This window comes from Bufo bufo, chromosome 6 (assembly GCF_905171765.1).
Source record: "Bufo bufo chromosome 6, aBufBuf1.1, whole genome shotgun sequence".
Lineage (NCBI taxonomy): Eukaryota > Metazoa > Chordata > Amphibia > Anura > Bufonidae > Bufo > Bufo bufo.
Window position 1 is genome coordinate 191,479,789 of NC_053394.1, and position 26,239 is coordinate 191,506,027.

The following is a 26,239-nucleotide window of genomic DNA, read 5'->3' on the forward strand; positions in this document are numbered from 1 at the left end:
ATAAGGGGTTAATAAGTGACGGGGGGGGGGGGGTGTAGTGTAGTGTAGTGGTGCTTGGTGCTACTTTACTGAGCTACCTGTGTCCTCTGGTGGTCGATCCAAACAAAGGGGACCACCAGAGGACCAGGTAGCAGGTATATTAGACGCTGTTATCAAAACAGCGTCTAATATACCTGTTAGGGGTTAAAAAAAACACATCTCCAGCCTGCCAGCGAACGATCGCCGCTGGCAGGCTGGAGATCAACTCTCTTACCTAACGTTCCTGTGAGCGCGCGCGCCTGTGTGCGCGCGTTCACAGGAAGTCTCGCGTCTCGCGAGATGACGCGTATATGCGTGACTGTGCGCAGCGCTGCCACCTCCGGAACGCGATCCTGCGTTAGGCGGTCCGGAGGTGGTTAAAAAAGATCCTCGAGAAAAAATCATATTTTGCAAGAAAAGGGAGACCACACAGTTTTAGCTGAGAAGAAATGTCACCCAACCAGGACTTGAACCCCAAGGTGCTCCTGGCTGTATTTATTAAACTTGTGGTTCTGCCTGAAATCCTTATTGACTCGGCAGTAGTGTCAGAAAAAAAATGAATTTATTTTAGAAGCTTGGGAAGAAGTCTTAAACCTTTTTGCTACCAGTGCCATACATGTACGACGCTGGAGCGATGGGTAAACATAGCACCCGCTGTTTCAAACAGCAGAGACCTGTGGCTAATAACCGCGACAGGCAATAATGCTGATCGCGGTCATTAAAGCCTTTTAGATGCCGTGATCACGGCATCTAAAAGCTTAAAAAATAAAATTGGAATCTTGGTGCGCTTCCGGGCTTCTTACCAGCATCCTTTGCGGCCAGTGAGGATGCAGGTAATTTGTTTCAATACACTGGGTCTTTCTGAAGCAGGTATTATCACGGCTACAAAAATATAAAAAAGTAAAAGAAATATATACAAAATAAGAAATACAAATTTAAATCACTTAGAATATTCTTAGAATAAAAAATTAATACATAAATAACAAAAAATATAAACATCATGGACATCACTACTGTGTCTGAAAAAAGCCCATATTATAAAAATATTTTGCCATTATAGTGAATGGTGTAATGGAAAAAAGGTCTAAAATGGCCCATTCGCCATTGTTTCATCGCTTCTCTTACCAAAAAAAAATTTAATCAAATGTGATCAAAAAGTTCCCACACAGCTCAGTAGACATAACTTTAAAAAAAAAGTTATAGGGGTCAGAATATGGTGAAATTTTTTCAGTTTTAATTTATTTTTACACTATTTAGACACAAAAAACTAAACGATACATATGTGGTATCATTGTAATCGTACAGACCGAGGGAATGAAGTTCTCTTAGCTTAGTGGAGCAGGCAGAAGCAGGAGCCCGCTCTGCTCAGCTAATCCTGGCATAGCACAGGGTTACGGAGTCCCCATGTGCTATACCAGGAGTTGGTAATCCTCCGGGGAACACAGACAGCAGCAGCAATATGCACTCCTGCCCATACTCAAAGCACTGCTGCCCCATTTATAGATTTCACAGCCTGTACTCCATACACCTGTTCGGGGATCTAGCCACTGAAGTAAATGCAATATTAAGTTTGAAAAAAAGCCGCTGCTAATTCCCGTGATCTTTTTAAGCAGGCGTCTACCTTCTTATCCATGGGATCCTTTAAAGAACCTGTATCCTCAAATGACAAGGCATTAAAAGTATTTGATAATTTAGCTAATGACATTTACTTTTGGAGAGGTCACCAACACCTCTTCAGGAAACAGAAGCCTACGCTTAATCGTTCTAGGCACAAACAACTTTCTGTCAGAACCCTTATCATTGAGTGGAAATTTTTATGCACTGGGAACATGTCTCTTCCTCTGTTCTAGTTTTATCAACTAGTTTCAAATGTTTCATCCTGCACAGACCTGGACTTTAGAGTCAGCCAGATTCATGGTTGCCCTGACAGCTTTTATAAGCTCTTTAGTGTTATCAGAAGAGATTCCATGACAGATGAATTATCTCCATTAATTTGTCCATCCATGTCCTGTGAATCAGAATTAGAAGATGGAGAACCAGAGCGAACAGCCTTTCTATTTCTATGTCTGGAGCAACAGGACCAGGAGAAATCTCTGCTAAGGCTACATGCACACATGCGTATGTGTTTTGCGGGGCTACAGAATGGACATACTGATGCGGACAGCACACTTTTGCAGAAAATGGAAATGAATGAGTCTGCATCCTATCCACAAAAAAATGGAACGTACACTGAAACAAACAACGTTCGTGTGCATGTAGCCTAAGTCGGAACGCATCTTCTGCCTAATCACCTCCCTCAACTCTTCTGTAATTGATGGAACAAGACCCTTAGCCCTAATAGAACTGGATTAAGGAAGATTACCGCATATATCAGAAATTTGCAACTCCAACCAGCTCATATACAGAGAGAAAATAAGACAAATCAGAATCATTAGTATCAGTAGATTCATGAATGCTTCAGAGGAAACCCCACAATAGCACTTAGCCTTTGTCACCAGGATCAACCCTATTAAACATGACATATTACCTGGTAGGGTTCATCATGATTAAAACAATGCCTTTCTTTTGTCTGTATGATAAACCGCTTCAGATGATGAAAATAGGATGTGTCCTGAAAGGTTTAAACTTGTAAGCATCTTAACGCCCTAAAAGAATTAAGACCTTTAACCAGTTCCCAACCGCCCATAAACTATAAAGGTCCTAGCAGTCTGTACTTAACTCTGGACAGACGTTCTAGATTGTCTGTTCAGAGATCAAAGCTGCAGCTGCTGAATGGGGGTCCGCTGTCGGTGACAGCAGGGCACCCTATAGAAAAAGCATGGACGGTCCCTCAGTGTCCCTGCTTTTTTAGATCGCTGTATACACAGCTCTGAACGTGCGCTGTGTATACAGATCAGGAAGTGAGATGCTGCTTCCTGTTCTTGCCCCAATAATCGTGACCCCTCCCCCCAGGGCTGACTGCCTGGTCTTGCACGACCTAGATCAGCTGTATAATGAGGCTGTACAGCCTCTCTGTTGGCTGTATTCCCCCCCCCTACTATGTCAGCGCCAGCTACAGGAAATATTAGCAGTAAAAAATAAAATGTAATGTTAAATGTCCCCAATAGGTCACCTTATTGGGGGGGGGTTACACAAAGTGTAAAATAAAATAAAAAATCCCCTTTCCGTCAAGATGATCGGGCGGGCACAGGAGCCGTGTGCACCCAATCAATTCAGGGGCCTAACAGCGATGCCGCAAGATTACCCCCTTACCCAAGCCCCAATGAATATGGCCCAATTCTCTAAATCAACCCTACCCCCGCACTTTCCGGTACTTGCTATACTGCAGCACATACCTGTCACATCCAGTGCCTCCCAGTTGACGTCTCCTCCAATGTACAGTCGTGGCCAAAAGTTTTGAGAATGACACAAATATTAGTTTTCACAAAGTTTGCTGCTAAACTGCTTTTAGATCTTTGTTTCAGTTGTTTCTGTGATGTAGTGAAATATAATTACACGCACTTCATACGTTTCAAAGGCTTTTATGCAAAGAGTCAGTATTTGCTGTGTTGGCCCTTCTTTTTCAGGACCTCTGCAATTCGACTGGGCATGCTCTCAATCAACTTCTGGGCCAATTCCTGACTGATAGCAACCCATTCTTTAATAATCACTTCTTGGAGTTTGTCAGAATTGGTGGGTTTTTGTTTGTCCACCCACCTCTTGAGGATTGACCACAAGTTCTCAATGGGATTAAGATCTGGGGAGTTTCCAGGCCATGGACCCAAAATGTCAACGTTTTGGTCCCCGAGCCACTTAGTTATCACTTTTGCCTTATGGCACGGTGCTCCATCGTGCTGGAAAATGCATTGTTCTTCACCAAACTGTTGTTGGTTTGTTGGAAGAAGTTGCTGTTGGAGGGTGTTTTGCTACCATTCTTTATTCATGGCTGTGTTTTTGGGCAAAATTGTGAGTGAGCCCACTCCCTTGGATGAGAAGCAACACCACACATGAATGGTCTCAGGATGCTTTACTGTTGGCATGACACAGGACTGATGGTAGCGCTAACCTTTTCTTCTCCGGACAAGCCTTTTTCCAGATGCCACAAACAATCGGAAAGAGGCTTCATCGGAGAATATGACTTTGCCCCAGTCCTCAGCAGTCCATTCACCATACTTTCTGCAGAAGATCAATCTGTCCCTTATGTTTTTTTTGGAGAGAAGTGACTTCTTTGCTGCCCTTCTTGACACCAGGCAATCTTCCAAAATTCTTCGCCTCACTGTGCGTGCAGATGCGCTCACACCTGCCTGCTGCCATTCCTGAGCAAGCTCTGCACTGGTGGCACTCCGATCCCGCAGCTGAATCCTCTTTAGGAGACGATCCTGGCGCTTGCTGGACTTTCTTGGACGACCTGAAGCCTTCTTAACAAGAATTGAACCTCCTTTCCTTGAAGTTCTTGATGATCTTATAAAATGTTGATTGAGGTGCAATCTTAGTAGCCACAATATCCTTGCCTGTGAAGCCATTTTTATGCAACGCAATGATGGCTGTACGCGTTTCTTTGCAGGTCACCATGGTTAACAATGGAAGAACAATGATTTCAAGCATCACCCTCCTTTTAACATGTCAAGTCTGCCATTTTAACCCAATCAGCCTGACATAATGATCTCCAGCCTTGTGCTCGTCAACATTCTCACCTGAGTTAACAAGACGATTACTGAAATGATCTCAGCAGGTCCTTTAATGACAGTAATGAAATGCAGTGGAAAGGTTTTTTTGGGATTAAGTTAATTTTCATGGCAAAGAAGGACTATGCAATTCATCTGATCACTCTTCATAACATTCTGGAGTATATGCAAATTGCTATTATAAAAACTTAAGCAGCAACTTTTCCAATTTCCAATATTTATGTAATTCTCAAAACTTTTCGCCACGACTGTAGATCTTCTCTCTCTTCATCTTCTCCATTCGGTCCGGACAACTCCTTTCAGTCGCGCCTCGTCTCTGCAGTGTGTGACATACAGACATCTTAGCTGTGTTATCCTGCTGCTCGCTGTGCTCCCCAATACTCCCAAATACTTTCCTGAAAAAAAAATTGTGCTGCCCATAGTAATAGTACTCCTCATAGTCTCACCAATAGTAATTCCCTTCTAGAATGCCCTCATTAGTAATACTGCCCCCTGCAGTGCCCCAAACTGTGAGAATGCTCCCCAAGAATGCCCCCAACCGTGATAACACTCCCCTAGAGTGCCTCCATTAGTAGAGCTTTCCAGTATTAATAATAATGCTCCCACAGAGTCCCCAGTACAAATAAAGGCCCCCTATTCCCCCAGTGATAATACATCTCTCTACAGACCCCTCAGTAGTAATAAGGCATAGTGCTCTTAGTAGAAATAAGGCAGATCTATAAGTCCCTCCTATAAAGCCCCCAGTAGTAATAAGAACATCTATAATGTCCCCTGGATTTATAATACCCCTACAGTGCCCCCAAGTATTTATACTGCCCCCTACTGTTATAATGCTCACCCTGAAGTACCCCCAGTATTTATAATGCCCTGCAGTTATATTCCTCCCTCCGCCATACAGTACCATGTAAATAACATCACACCATCTCTCCTGCCCCCTCCAAAATACAGTCCCATGTAAATAACATCACCCCCTCCCCAGCCACTTCCAACACACAGTTCCATGTAAATGACATCCCTCCTTTCAGCCCTAACATACAGTCCCAGTTAAATAACTCCCAGCATTTCTCTGCCTCTCCCTTCACTTACCTCTCCTCATGTAGCAGACCTAACCACAGCTTCTTCCCCGGGACTTCTCCTCTTCTCTGCCGTCCTCTTCTGCACTGGTCACATGGTGATGGTGACATCATCGCAGGTCCTTTTCAACCACTGCCTGTTTGACTGGTCACATGACCAGGTCCTTCAGATCTTCCAGTGCATTTGATTCAATTGTATTGCCGCCATATAAGAAAATCCGAGAGAGAGGGAGCTCCCTCTGCCTCTCCATTAGCCCACCATGCTATGGTGACAGGGGGCCGATGGCTGCTATGGCAACCCCAGGCCTCGAGGAATGCCATGTGAGAAAGCTGGGTCTCACAGGCACATTGTGAGTATGAAACTGCCAGTTTTAATGTAGTACAATAACAGGGATCTGACACAAAAACATGATATTTTATTTTTTTATTGTATTCGAAAATTCTTTATGTAAAACTGAAACAAAAGATAAAAATTGACATATTTGGTATTGTCTGTAACAACCTGCTCTTTAAAAATAACACATGATCTATCCTGTCTACGTGAATGCCATAAAAAATCAAAGCAGACATTTTATTTGTTAGCTCTCCTCACAAAAAGCCTAATATCGAGCAATCAAAAATCATATGTACCCCAAAATAGTAGCAATAAAACTGTCACTATACCCTGTAGTTTCCAATATGGGGTCAATTTTTGGGTGTTTCTACTGTAGTGGTGCATCAGGGGCTCTTCAAATACGACATTGCAACTTAAAATGATCCCAGTGAAATCTGCCCTTCAAAATCCATGTGTGTCTCCTTTCATTCTGCGCCCTGCGGTGTGCCCATACAGCAGTTTATGACCATAAATGGGGTGTTATGTAAACTGCAGAATCTGGTTAATAAATATCGAGTTTTGTTCTGCTCTTAACACTTGCTGCCTTACAGGAAAAATTAAAAATCTGCAAAAGAAATGAAAATTTTAAATTTCTCCCCTATTTTCCTTTAATTCTTGTGGAACATCTAAAGGATTAACATGGTTTGTAAAATCAGATTTGAATAACTTGAGGGTTTTAGTTTATAAAATTAGGTAATTTATTAGTTGTTTCTATTATGTAAGCCCCACAAAGTGACTTCATAATTGAATTTCTCCTTTAAAAAGCGGGTTTTAGAATTTTCTTAACAATTTTAAAAACTGCATCTAAAATTCTATGCCACAAACACAAAAAAAAAAAAAAGACATTTACAAAACTATGCCTTATGCCCTCATAAAGTAGACATGGGAAATGTAAAGTAATAACTATTTTATGAGGTATCACGATTAGAGATGAGCGAATTTCATATTTTGAAATTCGTTCACACTTTGGTGGTAAAAGGTGAATTGCGTTATGTATTCCGTTACCACGGACCATAACATAATTCTATGGCGGAATGCATAACAGAATGCCTTTAGAGGCATTCAATTATTCATTCCGTCATAATAGAAGTCTATGGGCTGCAAAACGGATCCGTCCCGTTTCCGTTATGCAGCGGAGCCCCATAAAAAAGACAGAATTTAAACTTTTGCCCATCTCGCCTCCCAAAAAATGAGAGATAAACTGTCAGAAAGCCAAATGTAGCTCAAAATGGTGCCAGTAAAAACATCAGCTTTTCCCACAAAAAATAAGCCCCCACACAGCTTGGTCAACGATTTTTTTTTTTTTATGTTATGGCTCTTAAAAACCATTTCAGCAAATTTTATGTTCGAAAATCCAGGTGCTGCTCCTTCCCTTCTGAGCCATGGCTATCCCCAAACAGACATTTACGACCACATATGGAGTGTACTGTATTCAGTAGAAAATGGAACACAAATTATGTGGTGATTTTCTCCTGTTATCCTTTGTGGAAAAATAAAGTTTGGGCTTAAAGCACCATATTTTTGTAACAAAAATTAACAAAAATCTATTGCCAACTGTCGTGAATTCTATAAAACTTCTATTGGGTCAAAGTGCTTACTACACCCCTATAAACATTCCTTGGGCGGTGAAATTTCTAAAACATGGTCACTTTTTGGCGGTTTCCAATGTAGGGGTACCTAAGGGTCTCTCTTGAAATGCAACATGGATCCCAAAGACCATTCCAGCTGCCATGTGCCCATACAACTGTTTACAACCACATATGGGGTGTTTCTGTAAACTGCAGAATCAGGATAATAAGGGTTGGGGTTTGTTTTGCTGTTAACCCTTGATGTGTTACAGGAAAAATTTAAATTACACGTCCATTTTCCTTTAATTCCTGTGGAATAACTATAGGGTTAACAACAAAATCAGTTTTGAATAGTTTGAGGGGTTTAGTTTCTCAAATTGGGTAATTTATGGGTGGTTTCTATTATGTAAGCTCCTCAAAGTGACTTTAAAATTGATTTGGTCCTTAAAGTTGATTTTGGAAGTTTTCTTTAAAACTTGCTTCTAAAATTCAAAACCTTCTAACGTCCTAAAAAAAAAATATATATTACCAAAACTATGCTAACATAAAGTAGATATATGGTGAATGTTAATAACTACCGTATTTTTCGACATATTAGACACACTTTTTTCCCCCTCCACAGTAGGCGGAATATGTCAGTGCTTCTTATGGGGTGAATGCTGATGAGCAGTTACATTGTGGATCAGGACCAGAAAGTGGTGAATGAAGTGCTCCCCTGGCTCTGTACTCACAGCTACCTAGTGTCTACCTCAGCCTCTCTGTGCTGTGACTGTGAACAATGTGAGGACGCCGGCACTCTGTGACCTCACACTGTGCGTCTGGTCACAACACAGCAGGAAGAACAAGAAGCTAGCTGACAGGAGCGATGGCAGTTTCTTTAGCAGAAGTAGTAAGTTGATATTATAATTTTTCCCTTTCATCCTCCATGACGGCATACCATGAGAGAGATGACCCGCCTCCAACCAGGTAGGGACAGGAAGTATAAATGACTCTCCTCCAGCTCTTCCTCAGTGTCTTCCTGTCCCTCCAGGTAGGAGATGGATCATCCTCATGCCACATGCTATGAGCTCGTTTCTGTTACAAGCAGGCAGAGGCGGTAAGAAGTAAAGAAATGCCTTAAGCACATGAGGGAAGCAGACGGCACCCGTGCCCTAGTTGGGTATTGTGGGGCTGTAAAGACTGTCAGGATCCCTGCTCCTTACCTCCCGCATGGTGTGTCGGGCGTGGAGGTCCATGTGCGATCGGACACTCAGGGAGTCCCTCCGGTCTGTTTAGGAGCTCCGCATTGCGATCCGATAGTTTCGGCTCTCGCAAAGAACGCTACTGGAAGTCCTATGCGGTTCACGTGCGTTCCAACCGGAACTTCCGCTCTATGGAATACACGCGGTGGGGGCGGAACGGCAAATAGGCACGCTGATCATGGCGGAAGTCGCCCACTGATCTGAGGTCTGCAGGTGAGAGTATTTAAGGGGGGTTTTGTAGAGAGTGTTGCTGCAACATGTCTGAACAACCTGGCCAGATGCAAACCTCTCAGGGACCCTCTATTGTAAGTTAAGGTCCTGGGGGTTGGGTGAGTGCTGGTTGTATTAGTTGCTAACCCCAGTATGTGCCTCTCATCTCTCTCTCTCTCCCCCTCTATGGCTCTCCCTGTATGAATGCAGAGTGATAAGGATATAGGTCAGAAAAAAGCTAGTCCAAAAACAAAAAAATGTGTTATGTGTTCAGCTAAATTGCCCGACGCTTATAACAAAAAACGTTTCAAAAAATGTACCTCTAATATGGTGAAGGACTTAGTTCCGTCAATTAGAGAGGAGCTACGAGATGTAATACGGGAAGAAATGAGATCTGCTATGGCAGAAAGTCTGGTTGTTACTCCTGGGACATCTAGCTCTAAACACAGAGATCCTAAATTGAGCATCTCCGTGCCATCCTCTGACTCAGAGCCCGAGTCGGATTCGGAGGATAAAGATTCCGAGATCTCTTCCAGGTCTGATTCAGAGTATAAAAAACTAACGAAGGAGTTAGTAAAAGCCATTAGGGCTACTATGGGGCTCTCAGACGAGAAAGTGCAGAGGTCTGCCCAGGACCAAATGTATAGCGGTCTAGAACAAAGGAAAAAAAGGGTATTTCCGGTCCATAAAAACATGATGGAACTAATTAAAAGAGAATGGAAATCCCCAGATAAAAAACTATTTGTCCCAAAAACAATGAAACGTCGCCTCCCGTTCTGTAAAGAAGACAAGGCCCTATTAACAACTTGCCCCAAAGTGGATGTATCTTTATCCAAACTATTGAAAGGGGCTAATGCTCTCCCATTTGAAGATATGGGGACCTTAAAGGATCCCATGGACAAAAAAACTGATCAAGTTCTTAAAAATGTCTGGGAGGCTAGCACAGCACTATTCAAGCCTAATCTGGCGGCCACATCTGTATCAAGGTCTTTAAAACAGTGGCTGTTACAGTTAGAGATTCTCCTGAAAGAAGGAGCCTCTTATGATACTTTAAAAGACTCCTTTCCCCTACTAGTGAAAGCAGTTGATTTCCTGTCAGACTCCACGGCAGAGTCAGTCAGAATGGCCGCTAAGACCTCTGGCCTAGCAGTTGCAGCTAGGAGAGCTCTCTGGTTAAAATCCTGGTCCGGTGATACCGGTTCAAAAACAAGGCTTTGTAGTTTGCCCTTTTATGGGAACCTACTGTTCGGCCAAGATCTTGAATCCATTTTAGAGAAGGCCGCGGACTCAAAAAAATCATTTCCCAAAGATACAAATAAAAGGAAGTTTCCCTTTCGTAGAATGACGCCAGAGTGGTAGGAGGAAGACTGAAGCTGTTCTTAAAGGAATGGGAAAATATCACAATAAATCCCTGGGTGTTAAACATCATTTCAAAAGGTTACAATATTACCTTTCGCCTTCCTCCTCCCCCAAATGTATTCAGAATAACCCCCATCCAAAGATCGTCTGTGTTACAGAAAAATTTGGAAGGGGGGATTCGGGATTTGTTGGCCCAAAAGGCCATTGTCCCGGTTCCTCTCTCTCAACAGAGGAAAGGCTATTATTCAACCGTTTTTCTGGTAAAAAAAAACAGACGGAAAATCTCGACTAATAATAAACTTTAAAAAATTAAACAAATTCATAAAACAAGTCCGGTTCAAAATGGAAACAAAAAGGTCCATAATAAACCTGTTAAAAGGAGATTTTTTTACATCGATCGACCTAAAGGATGCTTATTTCCATATCCCAATTTGCGAGGAATCCCAAAAGTTTCTCCGCATAGCGGTTTTCTTAGGAAGAAAACTATGCCATTTCCAGTTTCAGGTACTCCCATTTGGAATTACATCCTGTCACGGAACCATGAACCAGACGTACAACAAGAGATAAGTGAAAATAAGAAGGCTTTATTGAAAATAAAGCTGTAAAGCAAAAGTCCAAACGGATGGTGAAACCGAGCAGAGTCTTTGCGAAGCCAGAGGTCAGGAACCAGAAGGGTAGTCAGACGAAGCCAGGATCAGGAACCAGCAGGGTAGTCAGACGAAGCCAGGATCAGGAACCAGCAGGGTAGTCAGACGAAGCCAGGATCAGGAACCAGCAGGGTAGTCAGACGAAGCCAGGATCAGGAACCAGAAGGGTAGTCAGACGAAGCCAGGATCAGGAACCAGAAGCAGCAGCAGTCTTAGAAGCATGTGAACACAAGAGGACCAAGCAAGGAACTGAAGCCACAGACCTCCTATATATATGAGCTAGGCATCCAGCTCCTCCCAGGGGAAGGAGGAGCCGCAGGGTGGAAGGCTACAAGAAACCCAGAAACCAAGATGGCCGCCAGCACATGTCAAACGAAGGAGAGCAGCAAGCAGGTAAGACCATGACAGTACCTCCCCCTCAAGGGCCCCTCCTCCGCGGAGCACAAAACGGTTTCTGAGGGAAGCGTGCGTGGAAGGCTCGGAGCAAGGCAGGAGCATGGACATCTGCGGAGGGAACCCAGGAACGCTCCTCTGGACCATAACCACGCCAATGGACCAAAAACTGCAACCGACCGCGGACCAGGCGTGAGTCCAGGATATTGCTCACCTCATATTCCTCACGATTGCCCACTTGGACCGGACGAGGCCGAGGAACCGAGGAAGTGAAACGATTACACACCAGTGGCTTCAACAGGGAGACATTAAACACGTTGGAGATCCGCATGCCAGGAGGAAGCGCAAGGGCATAGGCTACCGGGTTTACCCTGCGAAGCACTCGGAAGGGACCAACAAAGCGAGGCGCCAGCTTGGGAGTGGGCACTCGAAGGTTGAGGTTGCGGGTGGACAACCATACACGGTCTCCGACCTGGTAGGAAGGAGCAGGCGCTCGTCTGCGATCAGCCTGGAGTCTCTGGCGCTGGGCAGAGACCTCAAGGGACTTCTGGATCTGTACCCAAGAAGCACGTAGGACGGAAAGGTGATCCTCCACAGCCGGAATATCCTGGGGAGAGAATACCTCCGGTAACACGGCAGGTTGGAACCCATAATTGGCCATGAAGGGAGACGTCCCAGAGGAAGAGTTCACCGCCGTGTTCCTGGCAAACTCAGCCCAAGGCAGGAGGTCAACCCAATTGTCTTGGTGATCGGAGACATAGCAACGAAGGAATTGCTCCAAGGCCTGATTGGATCGTTCTGCGGCCCCATTGGACTGAGGGTGGTAGGCCGAGGAGAAGGAGAGAGGAATCCCCAACTGGGAGCAAAAGGCGCGCCAGAACCTGGACACAAACTGACTCCCCCGATCCGACACAATCTCCTTAGGCAAACCGTGCAACCGGAAGACCTCCCTGGCAAAAATCGTGGCCAACTCTTGTGCAGAGGGTAACTTCTTGAGAGGAACACAGTGGCACATTTTGGAAAACCGATCCACAATCATGAGAATGACCGTATGGCCTCGGGATGCAGGGAGGTCCACAATGAAATCCATCCCCAGGTGTGACCATGGACGCTCCCCGGTGGCTATGGGTTTCAGAAGGCCCAACGGAAGGTGCCGAGGGGACTTACTCTGGGCACAAACGGAGCATGCCGCTACATATGCGGCGATGTCAGAACGTAGGGAAGGCCACCAGAACAGACGTGAAACAGCCCAGGACAGCTGATTCTTTCCAGGATGCCCCGCGGTCTTGGAGTTATGGTAGGTTCGCAACAACCGAGTGCGCAACTCCTCAGGCACAAAACATCTGCCGTTGGGTCTCCCAGAGGGAGCACCAGATTGAGCCGCCAAAATCTGCTCACCCAGGGGAGAGGTCAGGCTGGTGCGAATGGCGGCCAGGATCTGATTCGGAGGTATGACCGAAGTCGGAATCGACTCCTCCGTGGACAGCTCGGAGTACTGCCGTGATAAGGCATCCGCCCTGATGTTCTTGGAACCGGGTAGGTAGGAGACCACGTAATTAAAACGTGACAAGAACAGAGCCCATCTGGCCTGACGTGGTGTCAATCTCTTGGCCTCAGAAAGGTAGGTCAGATTCTTGTGGTCCGTCAGGATGAGAACCGGAACCACCGAACCCTCGAGCAAGAGCCTCCATTCTTTAAGGGCCTGCACGATGGCCAATAACTCCCTGTCACTAATCTGATAGTTGCACTACGCGGAAGACAGTTTCCGGGAGTAAAACCCACAAGGAAGCAGAGGACCCTCTGGTGTTCTACGCTGAGACAGAAGGGCGCCTACTCCCGTCTCAGACGCGTCCACCTCGAGGACAAAGGGCAACCCAGGGTTGGGATGCGACAGAACCGGAGCCGACACAAAGGCGGACTTTAGGGCCTCAAAAGCTCGGATGGCCTCGAGCGGCCAGACCTGGGAATTACTGCCCTTCCTGGTCAGATCCGTGAGAGGCTTGGCCAGCATGGAAAAGTCCCTGATGAACTTCCGATAATAATTGGCGAAGCCCAAAAAGCGCTGCAGGGAACGAAGACCACTGGGCTGGGGCCACTGTAAGACAGCCGAAACCTCAGGATCCATGGAGAACCCCTCAGCGGAAATGATGTAACCTAAGAAGGTTACCTGGGATCGGTGAAATTCGCATTTCTCAAGCTTACCGAACAGCTTGTTCTCTCGTAACCGTTGCAACACTCGTCTGACATCCAGAATGTGGGCCTCCATGGATTCAGAATATACCAAGATGTCATGCAAATAGACTACCACACACTGCTGCAACAGGTCACGGAAAACATCGTTGATGAATTCCTGAAAGACTGCGGGCGCATTGCACAACCCAAAGGGCATAACCAAGGATTCGTAATGACCGGTCCTGGTGTTAAACGCGGTCTTCCACTCATCGCCCGCCTTGATCCTTACCAGGTTATATGCCGCCCTCAGGTCGAGTTTGGTAAAGACCGTGGCCCCTTTAAGGCGATCGAACAGCTCGGAAATCAAGGGTATCGGGTAAGCGTTCTTGATCGTGATGCGATTGAGACCCCTGTAATCGATGCAAGGCCTCAACTCACTGCCCTTCTTTTTCACAAAGAAAAATCCAGCCCCTGCCGGGGACGAAGATTTGCGAATGTGTCCGCGTGAAAGCGCCTCCCTCACGTACTCCTCCATGGCCTCATTCTCCGCTACCGACAGTGGATAGACTTTGCCACGAGGAGGAACGGCACCAGATTGTAACTCTATGGCACAATCATATGGGCGGTGCGGAGGTAGGGCAACCGCGCGCACCTTATCGAATACATCCCGGTACTCCTCGTATTCAGGAGGCAACAGAGAGTCCGAGGAAGTACACAGCAACTTGACAGACCCATGGATGCAACTAGCCCCACACTGCGGTGACCACGAGAGGATCTCGACCGATCTCCAATCGAAAGTCGGATTATGCTTCTGGAGCCAGGGGTACACCAAGACCACCGAGTAGTGTTGATACGAAATAACCTGGAGGCAGACCGACTCTCTGTGAACGGCACCAATGGCTATCCCCACTGGAAGGGTCTCATGAGTCACGTGTGGCGGCAGAAGGGGTCTGCCGTCTATCGCCTTAAGAGCCAGTGGGGAACCTCGAGCCTGCAGAGGAATGGAATTGGCGGCAGCGAACACACTATCAATGAACAAACCACCAGCACCAGAGTCCACCAACGCCTGGGTCGTCACCGAGCCCCCGACCCAGGAGAGGAAAACAGTGATCAGTGGTTTGTCAACACGGGAAACCGGGGACGAGGAGACTCCACCCAAGATCTGCCCCCGACAGGATCTCAGGGTACGAGCGTTTCCCGGACGGTTCGGACATGCCAACCGAAAATGCCCACCGAGACCACAGTACATGCATCGGCCCTCACGTCTCCGGAGTGCCCTCGGACAGGCGAGCAAACCCCAGCTGCATGGGTTCACCCCCAGACAAGTCATCCCCAGGAGGCGTGGGAGGAGAGGGAGGCACGGGTGGGACAGCAAACGTAGGCACCAATCTGTTAGAAGACCTCCGCAGGTTCTCCTTAAAGGAAGGTCTCTCCCTGAGTCTGGTGTCAATCAAAATCAGGAAAGAAATAAGAGACTCGAGCTCAACTGGTAGGTCCTTAGCTGCAACCTCATCCTTCAAGGCATCCGAGAGACCATGAGAGAAAGCAGCGACCAGAGCCTCATTATTCCAGCCCACCTCTGCTGCCAGGGTACGAAACTCAATGGCGTATTCAGCTACGGATCGTGAACCCTGTCTGATGGACATAAGGAGCTTCGCAGCAGAGGCAGCACGAGCCGGCACATCGAATACCTTCCGAAGAGAAGCAACAAAACCGGAAAACTCGGCAACCACCGGATTGTTGTTCTCCCATAAAGGGCTGGCCCAGGCCAAGGCCTTGTCCGAGAGCAGCGAGATCAAGAAGCCCACCTTTGATCTCTCAGTAGGAAAGGCATGTGGCAGCAACTCGAAATAAATGCCCACCTGGTTAAGGAAACCTCGGCACTGAGTTGGCTCTCCCCCAAAGCGCTGTGGAAGAGGGGCAGAACCGGTCATACCCCGAAAAACCGCAGGCGCAACAACAGGTGTCGGGGTAGACTCTGGCGCAACAACCGGAGCGGCAGAAGGAGCGAGCCCAGGAGCGACAACCGACCCATCGGCAACGGGAGCGAAATGAGCCGTGCGTTCAAGCAGGGTTTGCAACGCCACAGCGAACCGACCCAACAGGTGATCCTGCTGATCAAGTCTGGCAACCAGCGTGAGTAGCGAGGATGGCCCTGTACCGTCAGAATTCATGGCTTGGTCCTAATGTCACGGAACCATGAACCAGACGTACAACAAGAGATAAGTGAAAATAAGAAGGCTTTATTGAAAATAAAGCTGTAAAGCAAAAGTCCAAACGGATGGTGAAACCGAGCAGAGTCTTTGCGAAGCCAGAGATCAGGAACCAGAAGGGTAGTCAGACGAAGCCAGGATCAGGAACCAGCAGGGTAGTCAGACGAAGCCAGGATCAGGAACCAGCAGGGTAGTCAGACGAAGCCAGGATCAGGAACCAGCAGGGTAGTCAGACGAAGCCAGGATCAGGAACCAGAAGGGTAGTCAGACGAAGCCAGGATCAGGAACCAGAAGCAGCAGCAGTCTTAGAAGCATGTGAACACAAGAGGACCAAGCAAGGAACTGAAGCCACAGACCTCCTATATATATGAGCTAGGCATCCAGCTCCTCCCAGGGGAAGGACGAGCCGCAAGGTGGAAGGCTACAAGTAACCCAGAATCCAAGATGGCCGCCAGCACATGTCAAACGAAGGAGAGCAGCAAGCAGGTAAGACCATGACACATCCGCACCAAGGGTATTTACCAAGGTAATGTTGGAGGTAGTGGCTGATATTCCCTTACTTAGACGACCTGTTGATCATAGGCAATTCAGAGACAGATCTCAAAAACAATCTGTTTTTGACTTGCCAAACTCTGTACCGTTCAGGGTGGCTAATAAATTGGAAAAAGTCAAATCCTTGCCCATCCCAGAAACTAACCTTCCTGGGGGTTCGTCTAGATACGATCCACCAAGAGACAGTTCTTACAGACCAGAAGGTAATGGCGATAAGCGAAAAGGCAACAAATTTCCAAAATCAACCTGTATGTACGATCAGAGAAGCAATGAAACTACTGGACTCTCTGACCTCATGCATCCCGGCTGTAAGATGGGCTCAGTTCCACACCCGGATCCTGCAACAATGGATTTTAGAGTGTTGGAACAGAAGCCTGGATTCTCTAGAGGAAATAATTGAAATTCCCAGACCAGTGTTTCAGTACCTACAGTGGTGGAAACAGTCAAACCATCTATTAAAGGGAGTTCCTTGGAACCCCGAACAATTAGTCGTTATCACGACGGACGTAAGTCTTTGGGGATGGGGAGCGCATTGTTCTCATCTCTATTCCCAAGGAGAGTGGTCTGTCACTCAAAAATCTCTGTTGTCAAATCAAAGAGAACTCACGGCAGTCTGGGAAGCGATAAAGGTGTTTGCCCACCTTATACAAAACAAAGACGTTTAGGTAAGAACGGACATTACAACAGTAGTTGCTTACCTAAACGATCAAGGCGGGACAAGAAGTTTAGCATTGAGCAAACTAACAGAAAAAATATTCTCCTGGGCGGAGATTCAATTAAGATCCCTATCAATCTATCTAAAAGGATCCCTGAACATAGAAACAGACTTTTTAAGCAGAACTTCCTTAATAACAACAGAATGGAGCCTAGAAAGACACGTCTTTCTTCAAATCACAAAATTGTGGGGAACCCCACAAGTAGATCTTTTTGCTTCAGCCACAAACACAAAACTAAAAAAGTTTTTTTCTCTGAATCCGTTCGACGGAAACATAGGGGTAGATGCACTGTCCCAAAAATGGGATTTTCAACTAGCATATGCCTTCCCCCCCTTTTCAATTAATTCCCAGGGTCCTAAAAAAGATTCGGCTAGACAGGGCTCATGTGATACTAATAGCCCCTCTATGGCCAAAAAAAACATGGTTTCCGTTACTGAAAACGCTTTCAGTCCAGAGCCCATGGATCCTTCCTTGGCAACAGGATCTACTATCCCAGGGCCCGATCTACCATCCCCAGATAGAAAGGTTACACCTAACGGCTTGGAACCTGAAAGGATGATTTTGAGAGCTAAGGGCCTATCAGAAGCCATTATTAACACTATATCAGCCAGCAGAAAAGATGTAACTTCTAAAATTTATCGTAAGGTATGGAATAAATTTTGCTGTTGGTGCATCCAGGAAAAAACTTCTTCGCAGAAGTTCAGTCTAAGCAGTTCTAGGTTTCCTGCAGTCCGGCTTTAAAAAAGGTTTACGCCCAAACACGTTAAGAGTGCACATATCAGCCTTAAGCGCAGTGTTCGGTGAAAAAATTGCGGAACATCCTTGGGTGATCCGTTTTCTAAAAGGTGCAGATTGGTTAAGACTGTTCCTAAGACCTACAGTTTCCCCTTGGGATCTCAATGTAGTGCTATTAGGTTTGACAAACGCTCCGTTTGAACCCCTGTCAGAAACCTCGTTGATATATTTATCTCTGAAGACTTTATTCCTGGTATCAATCACCTCAGCGCGAAGAGTGAGTGAAATCCAAGCTCTAAAAATAGGGGAACCTTTTTGCACCATATTTTCGGACAGAATTGTATTCAGACTGGACAATTCTTTTCTTCCTAAAGTGGTATCAAACTTCCACAGGCAGGAGGAGATTATTGTCCCATCATTCTGCTCAAACCCAAAAACAGAAGGGGAAAGGAATTTTCACAATTTAGATGTACGTAGGGCTGTGTTACTCTATCTAGAAGTTACAAAAAAGTTCAGGAAAACGGACTATCTATTTGTCCAACTCAATGGAACACATAAAGGGCAAAAAGCCACATAAAACTCCTTATGCAGATGGATAAAAATGGCAATTTCAGAGTCATATAAAGTGTCAAATATGCCTCCACCAAAGTCCTTTACAGCACATTCCACAAGATTTGTGGCTGCATCCTGGGCAGAAAGGGCAAGTGCCTCATTAGAACAGATATGCAAAGCAGCGACATGGTCAAGTCCTCATACATTTATTAAACATTATAGAGTGGATACTACAGCTAGTCAGGAGCTCGCTTTTGGCAGGAAGGTGCTTCAGGCCATAGTTCTCCCCCCTAATAAGAGGTATTAATCTGTTATATCTCATGGTATGCCGTCATGAAGGATGAAAGGGAAAAACCAAATTACTTACCGGTAATTCCCTTTTCATGAATCCTCCATGACGGCACTGATTTCCCACCCGAATTACGTATATGAATAAATTTATGTAGGAATATGTACATACAGGGCCACATATAGGCCAAAAAATTAGGTGAAGGTGTGTGTGGTTGTGAATGCAAAAAAATAAATAAAAATATTTGTAGATATATAATAATCCTTTATATGTGAGGATAAGACTCTCTAGGCTATCGGTCCAGAAAGACACTGAGGAAGAGCTGGAGGAGGGTCTAATTTATACTTCCTGTCCCTACCTGGTTGGAGGCGGGTCATCTCTTTCATAGTATGCCGTCATGGTGGATTCATGAAAAGGGAATTACCGGTAAGTAATTTGTTTGTTTTTTTTGTCTGCTCTGAGCATGGGGTCTGAATTGGGGTAATTTGCTTTGGTACTCTCATCTGATGTCTGAATGGGGGGGGACTCTTATTTACATTGGGGTCTTATTAATATTGGGGGTCTGATTGGGGCTCTGAGTTGAGAATTGATTAACATTGGGGGTCTGATTGGTGGTATGATCTGAGGTCAAATGAAACATTGTTTTCTTATTTTCCTCCTCCAAAACCAAGGTGTCGCATTTGGGCAGGTGCATCTTATAGGGTATTTTTTGAGGTATTACAATCTGTCTTAAAAGCAAAGAAATTAACATTTTTGGTAAAATTTTTTATTTTTTTTTATAAATAAAGGTAAAACATATCGACAGAAAATGAAGTACAATGCGTCATGAAAAAGCACTCTCAGAATGGTTTAGATAAGTAAAACTATTCTAACATTATTACCACATAAAGTGACACACATCAGATTTGCTAAATTATTCTTGGTCAGGAGGGGGGGGGGGGGTGAATGGTCTGTTCTGGTAGTGGTAGAGAAATAATGGCACAATCAAGTAGATGTATTGCTAATGTTAGTTTTTAACTTATTTGTCTGGTATGACTAACTGTCCTAAAAGCAGAAAAGTTAAGATTTTGAAAACTGCAATTTTTTAAAATTTTCTGTTAATATGACACTTTGATTTTAATAAAAGTAAAGCATATCGACCAAAATTCACCACTAACATCAAGTACAATGTGTCACACAATAACATTGTCAGAATCACTTTCTTAGATGCTGGAGTATCTCAGGTTAGTGAGTGATTGGTCCTGTCAATCTGATCAGCTTTTACGAGGAGGTAGGTTCCAGACTGGGCCAGTGTGATGCTGTGGATGTTGTGTCTAGATATATTAATTTGCCTATAGTTCTCAGACTGTTTTTGCCTTATCTTGACATATGCCTTTCACTAAAACTTTTATTACAACTGAATCATTATTATTGACTATTAAATCTACCTGTTTAAAAACTATCAGTTGTGTAGCCTATTTTTTGTTTCATCTATTTCTGCTGTAAATTTGAGGTCTATTGTATCTTCATTTAGAATTGTCACCATTTTTTCAGTCATCTTTTCTGCCATCCCAGAAAATTAAAATGTCTATATAACGACCCCAAAATGTGATGTATTTTGTGAGATTTGCATGTTCTTCTGTGAATACTGTACGTTGTTCCCACCACCCTAAAAACAAACTGGCGAAATTCGGTGCGCAAACCATGCCCATCGCCGGGTGTAGCTTATTGATATTGAGCGTATTAAGCATAATGGAGAGTATTCAGTAATAAGTGTATTCAGCATAATAATGTAGTGTAATTGGCATCAAGTGTATTCAGCCTAAACACAAGTGTATTCAGAATAAGAATAGGGAGAGTCTGGAGCCAGTGCGCAGCTTCCAGCCCCTTATTGAATTACAGCCCAGATAGTGAACTGAGTATAAACTGAATCATCAACAAAAAACTGTCTACACAACTGATAGTTTTTAAATGGGTATTATTTAATGGTCAATAATAATGATTCAGTTGTAATAAAAGTTAAGTTTTATGGGAATGAAAGGCATATGTCAAGATAAGGCAAAAACAGTCTGAGGACTATAGGCAAATTATGAATTAAGTGCCTTTACATATGCCAGGGTCAAATAATTTGTATAGATATGTTAATAGCATTTAAATTGTACCACATAAAAGGTTGTTACATAAGATGAGAATGCTGGATCTAATATGTGTAATCCCTGGCCTCAAGCAGTACTGAAGAAATGTGACTTCACCACTGCAGCTGGCTCAACACAGTCTGGCGTGCAGTGGCACGGGATCTGCTAGATCAGGCTTGTTTCACATCTGCGTTAAGCAGAACCAACAGGCGCTCGGAATATTTGCTGGGTTGTGGCTGGATCTCCTCAGATCCCCATTATAATAAATGGGGCCTGGACGGAATTCCAGCAGTGCCCTGCAATAACTAATTTGGCAGACTGTTCCTGACGGGAACATCCTGCCGGATCTGCTTAATGCAGATGTAAAATAGGCCTAAGTAATTTTCTGTTCTTTGACAGGTACGCCATGAGTATTAACCTGTTTCCACCGGATACCCTTTAATATGGAATAATTAGCATCGGCCATATAGAAGTTTATTGCCTTTTTCTGGATCAACACTGTATGATTATAGGTTGGGCTTAATGGGTTAGGGGTTAGTCTTTTTCTAACCTTACCAACCATGCAAAAAAAGAGAAAAAAATTGGTTTTGTTTTTTCCCCCCCTGAACTCTGTTTCTCACAAGCGTTTTTGTTTTGCTTGTGCAGTGAATTTATGATAGAAGAACACGTGTTACAAAAAGAAAAAATCCAAGAGGATTATAATGACAAGTACTGGGATCAGCGATACACTATTGTGCAACAGCAGATCCCATCATTCCTTCAGAAGGTTGCAGACCAGATCCTTAGTACAGGTAATTTATATCCTGTTTGGGTTTTATAGTACATGGAAGTACACAGCAGTAGTCTTTCTATAAGAAGTATTGATCATTTTACACTTTTGTTCTTTATTAGGTAAATATCTTAATGTAGTCAGAGAGTGTGGTCATGATGTCACATGTCCTGATGCCAAGGAAATCATTTATACACTCAAGGAGCGTGTCTATTTTGAACAGATTGAGAAGGCATATAATTATGCCAGCAAAATACTTTTGGATTTTTTGATGGAAGAGAAAGAGTTGACTGCTCATCTTCGGTATGTGAACCTTCATGGTACTGTATATAAGTTAAATTGTTCGCAACCTTTTGAACAATGTTATTAAAAACTGTTTAACCCTTTCAGGACTGGGCTATTTTCCATTTATTTTGTTTCCATTCTTTACGTCCAACCTTACCAGCCATCCTTCTCTCCCCCCCCCCCCCTCATATAACCATATGAGGGCTTATTTTATGGCACCATATACGGTTGCATACAACATAGTGGGAATAGGGAAAACAAATGTCAAATGGGGTGGAATTATAAAAAACAAACAAAATCTATTCTGCCACATTTTTATGTGTTGTTTTTTTGCAGCATTTTCTATGCAGTAAAATTGACCTGAGTTAGTACGATTACAACAATACCACATATGTATAGTTTTTCTTTCGTTTTACCACATATGTATAGTTTTTCATGTGTTTTAATACTCAAACAAGAAACCTTTGGAAAAAACACATTTGTTCTTTTAAATCGCCATATTAAAAAACCCATAATTTTTATGTGCATTGAGCTGTGTGACGGCTATTTTATTTTTTTTCAGATAATTCAGGAGGACCGAGGCTGCCGTACACAACATCCAGCTGCCCCAGTCCTCGCTAGGTTGACCGTTGATCCAGTACACGGCAGGTTTTTGAGCTCCCTGATGCTGTGGTCATATTTGACCACGGCATCTGAGGGGTTGAATGTTTGTGATCAACGTGATCAGTGACCTGGATAGAGAAATGGGTTGGGCGTCACTCAAATATCAGGCAAACATATAACCAAGTTTGGTTATATCACAGAAAATTTTATATATCACACACATAATATATACAACATGTTGCATTAAAACAATATACTTTAACCACTTCCCATCTGGGCCATTTGCCCCCTTCCTGACCAGGCCAAATTTTGCAAAACTGACATATCTCACTTTATGTGGTAATAACTTTGGAACGCCTTTATTTATCCAAGTCATTCAGAGATTGTTTTCTCGTGACACATTGTACTTCATGATAGTCATAAATTTGAGTCAAAATATTTCACCTTTATTTATGAAAAAATCCCAAATTTTCCCAAAAATTAGAAAAATTCGCAATTTTCTAAATTTCAATTTCTCTGCTTTTAAAACAAAGTGATACCTCATAAAATATTTATTATTTAACATTCCCCATATGTCTACTTTATGTTGGCATCATTTTGGAAATGTCATTTTATTTTTTTAGGACGTTAGAAGGCTTAGAAGTTTAGAAGCAATTCTTCAAATTTATAAGAAAATTGCCAAAACCCACTTTATAAGGACCAGTTCAGGTCTGAAGTCACTTTGTGGGGCCTACATAGTGGATACCCCCATAAATGACCTCATTGTAGAAACTACACCCCTCAAGGTATTCAAAACCGATTTTACAGACTTTGTTAACCCTTTAGGCGTTCCACAAGAATTAAAGGAAAATGGAGATCAAATTTTTAAATTTCACTTTTTTGGCAGATTTTCCATTTTAATCAATTTTTTTCTTTAACACATCGATGGTTAACAGCCAAACAAAACTCAATATTTATTACCCAGATTCTGCGGTTTACAGAAACACCCCACATGTGGTCATAAACTGCTGTATGGGCACACGGCAGGGCGCAGAAGAAAAGGAACTCCACATGGTTTTTAGATGCCATGTCCCATTTGAAGCCCCCTGATGCACCCTTACAGTAGAAACTCCCAAGAAGTGACCCCATTTTGGAAACTAGGGGATAAGGTGCCAGTTTTATTAGTACTAATTTTGGGTACATATGATTTTTTGATCATTCATTATAACACTTTATGGGGCAAGGTGACCAAAAAATTGGTTGTTTTAGCACAGTTTCTATTTATTTATTTTTACAGCGTTCACCTGAGGGGTTCAGTCAAGTGAGATTTTTATAGAGCAGATTGTTACGGACGTGGCGATACCTAATATGTATACTTTTTCTCATTTATTAAAGTTTTACACAATAATAGCATTTTTGAAACAAAAAAATTATGTTTTAATGTGTCCATGTTCTGAGAGCTATAGTTTTTTTATTTTTTGAGAGATTTTCTTATGTAGGGGCTCATTTTTTGCGGGTTGAAGTGACTGTTTTATTGGTACTATTTTGTGGGACATACGCATTTTTGATCACTTGGTGTTGCACCTTTTGTGATGCAAGGTTGCTTGTTTGACACAGGTTTTTTTTTTTTTTTTTTTTACGGTGTTCACCCGAGGGGTTAGGTCATGTGATATTTTTATAGAGCTGTTTTTTTCGGACGCGGCAATACCAAATATGTCTATTTTATTTTATTTTTTCTATTTTAATTTTTTTTTTATTCCTAACTTGGGAACTTTTTTTTTTTTTTTACATGTGAAACTTTATTTTATTTTATTTTTTCAACCCTTTATTTTTTTTATTTTTTTTTACTCTTTTCGTCCCCCATAAGGTCATACAAGACCTCTGGGGGACATTTGCTTCACTTTTTCTTTTTTTTTTCACAGTTGATTTCTCCTGTAACTGGGGCTGACATAGTAGCCCCAGTTACAGGACAAATGCACCCCTATAGAGGCTGTACAGCAGCAATCCAGCGCTGTACAGCCTCAGAGCAGGGCTGATCGAGGTCTCTGAGAGACCTCACACAGCTCCTGCACACTCCGGTCACGGCGGAACAGGAACGGTGAGCGCTGTGTCTGCAGCGATCGTGAAGGCAGGGACACCTGGGAACTGTCCCTGCCTTGTCTTAGGGTTGCCCTGCTGTCATTGACAGCGGGCATCCCGATCAGCAGCTGCACGATTAGCGTGCAGCTGCTATTTCTGACAGGACGTTTTAAAACGTGCTGTCAGAAATAGACGTCCACCCATAGGACGTTTATAGTCTATGGGCGGACGTGAAGCGGTTAAAAACAGCAATATGTAAAATGTGAAATTTAAAAAATAAATAGCACTGAGTCAATTGTGCCAAAAAGGAGGCTGTATCACCGTAACCTCTATATGTTATCCCAAAGTCTGTGGTCAAAGAGAAAGAAAGTCTCATGCAGATGTATGTCACTATAAGGCTATATCGCCGAGACCTTTGTGAAATATCCCCAAATCTGTGACCCAGAGGAATGGAGTCTCATACAATTGTATATCACAATGGGCTATATCATGAGAGTCATATATTCAATAGTCCTCATATAACAGTGCTCAAGCGATACTCATGTAACAGGGTACTTTACCACTCCTGCGTCTTCTATTGTAGTAGGTTCGCTTGTGCACCTGGAGCTTTTGATGTAATGCTCTGCTGTGAGCTGCAAGGACCTGCAGGTAAGATTTCCCAGGCTCTTGAGTGTTTGTTGTAGCGGTACAGCTCTGTTCCACCGCTTTGACCTGCCAGGACCTGTGTGGCGTCCTACGTGGTACACTAGGCGGTCATGTGATTTAGGCTTCCAGGCGGGGATTTCAAATCTCCTTAAAGGGACACTGACAGGCCCAATAAGCATATTTAGCTATATATATGACTGCACAGGTCTTCTAAAGTGTATTAAAATCATATAAGTATACCCCCTGTCCACCTTATAAATAAAGTAAACTGATGTTTTATAACCTGGTAGAATCGTCTTCTTTCTGCCCAAGGGGCGGCGTTTCAGCTACAACGAACACTCAAGAGCCTGGGAAATCCTACCTGCAGGTCCTTGCAGCTCACAGCAGAGCATTACATCAAAAGCTCCAGGTGCACAAGCGAACCTACTACAATAGAAGACGCAGGAGTGGTAAAGTACCCTGTTACATGAGTATCGCTTGAGCACTGTTATTTGAGGACTATTGAATATATGACTCTCATGATATAGCCCATTGTGATATACAATTGTATGAGACTCCATTCCTCTGGGTCACAGATTTTGGGATATTTCACAAAGGTCTCGGCGATATAGCCTTATAGTGACATACATCTGCATGAGACTTTCTTTCTCTTTGACCACAGACTTTGGGATAACATATAGAGGTTACGGTGATACAGCCTCCTTTTTGGCACAATTGACTCAGTGCTATTTATTTTTTAAATTTCACATTTTACATATTGCTGTTTTTAAAGTATATTGTTTTTATGCAACATGTTGTATATATTATGTGTGTGATATATAACATTTTCTGTGATATAACCAAACTTGGCTATATGTTTGCCTGATATTTGAGTGACGCCCAACCCATTTCTCTATCCTTTTCACTTTATCAGCATTAGGGAGTGCTGTAGGGCAGTGCACCTTCCCAAAAGTGGAACAGTGAGTGAGCCACCATCCTTTTTGCAATTGT

At 43.7% G+C, this 26,239-nt stretch overlaps 1 protein-coding gene across 2 annotated transcripts in view; it reads left to right on the forward strand.

The window, feature by feature from the left end:
* Window positions 1-26,239, forward strand: part of TUBGCP2 (tubulin gamma complex associated protein 2) — a 478,187-nt gene that overhangs the window by 263,526 nt on the left and 188,422 nt on the right. For both annotated transcript variants that reach the window (XM_040435527.1, XM_040435528.1), the window contains exons 9-10: window positions 21,535-21,680; window positions 21,781-21,961. In XM_040435527.1, the coding sequence (XP_040291461.1) occupies window positions 21,535-21,680; window positions 21,781-21,961 (327 nt within the window). The remainder of the gene's footprint in view (window positions 1-21,534; window positions 21,681-21,780; window positions 21,962-26,239) is intronic.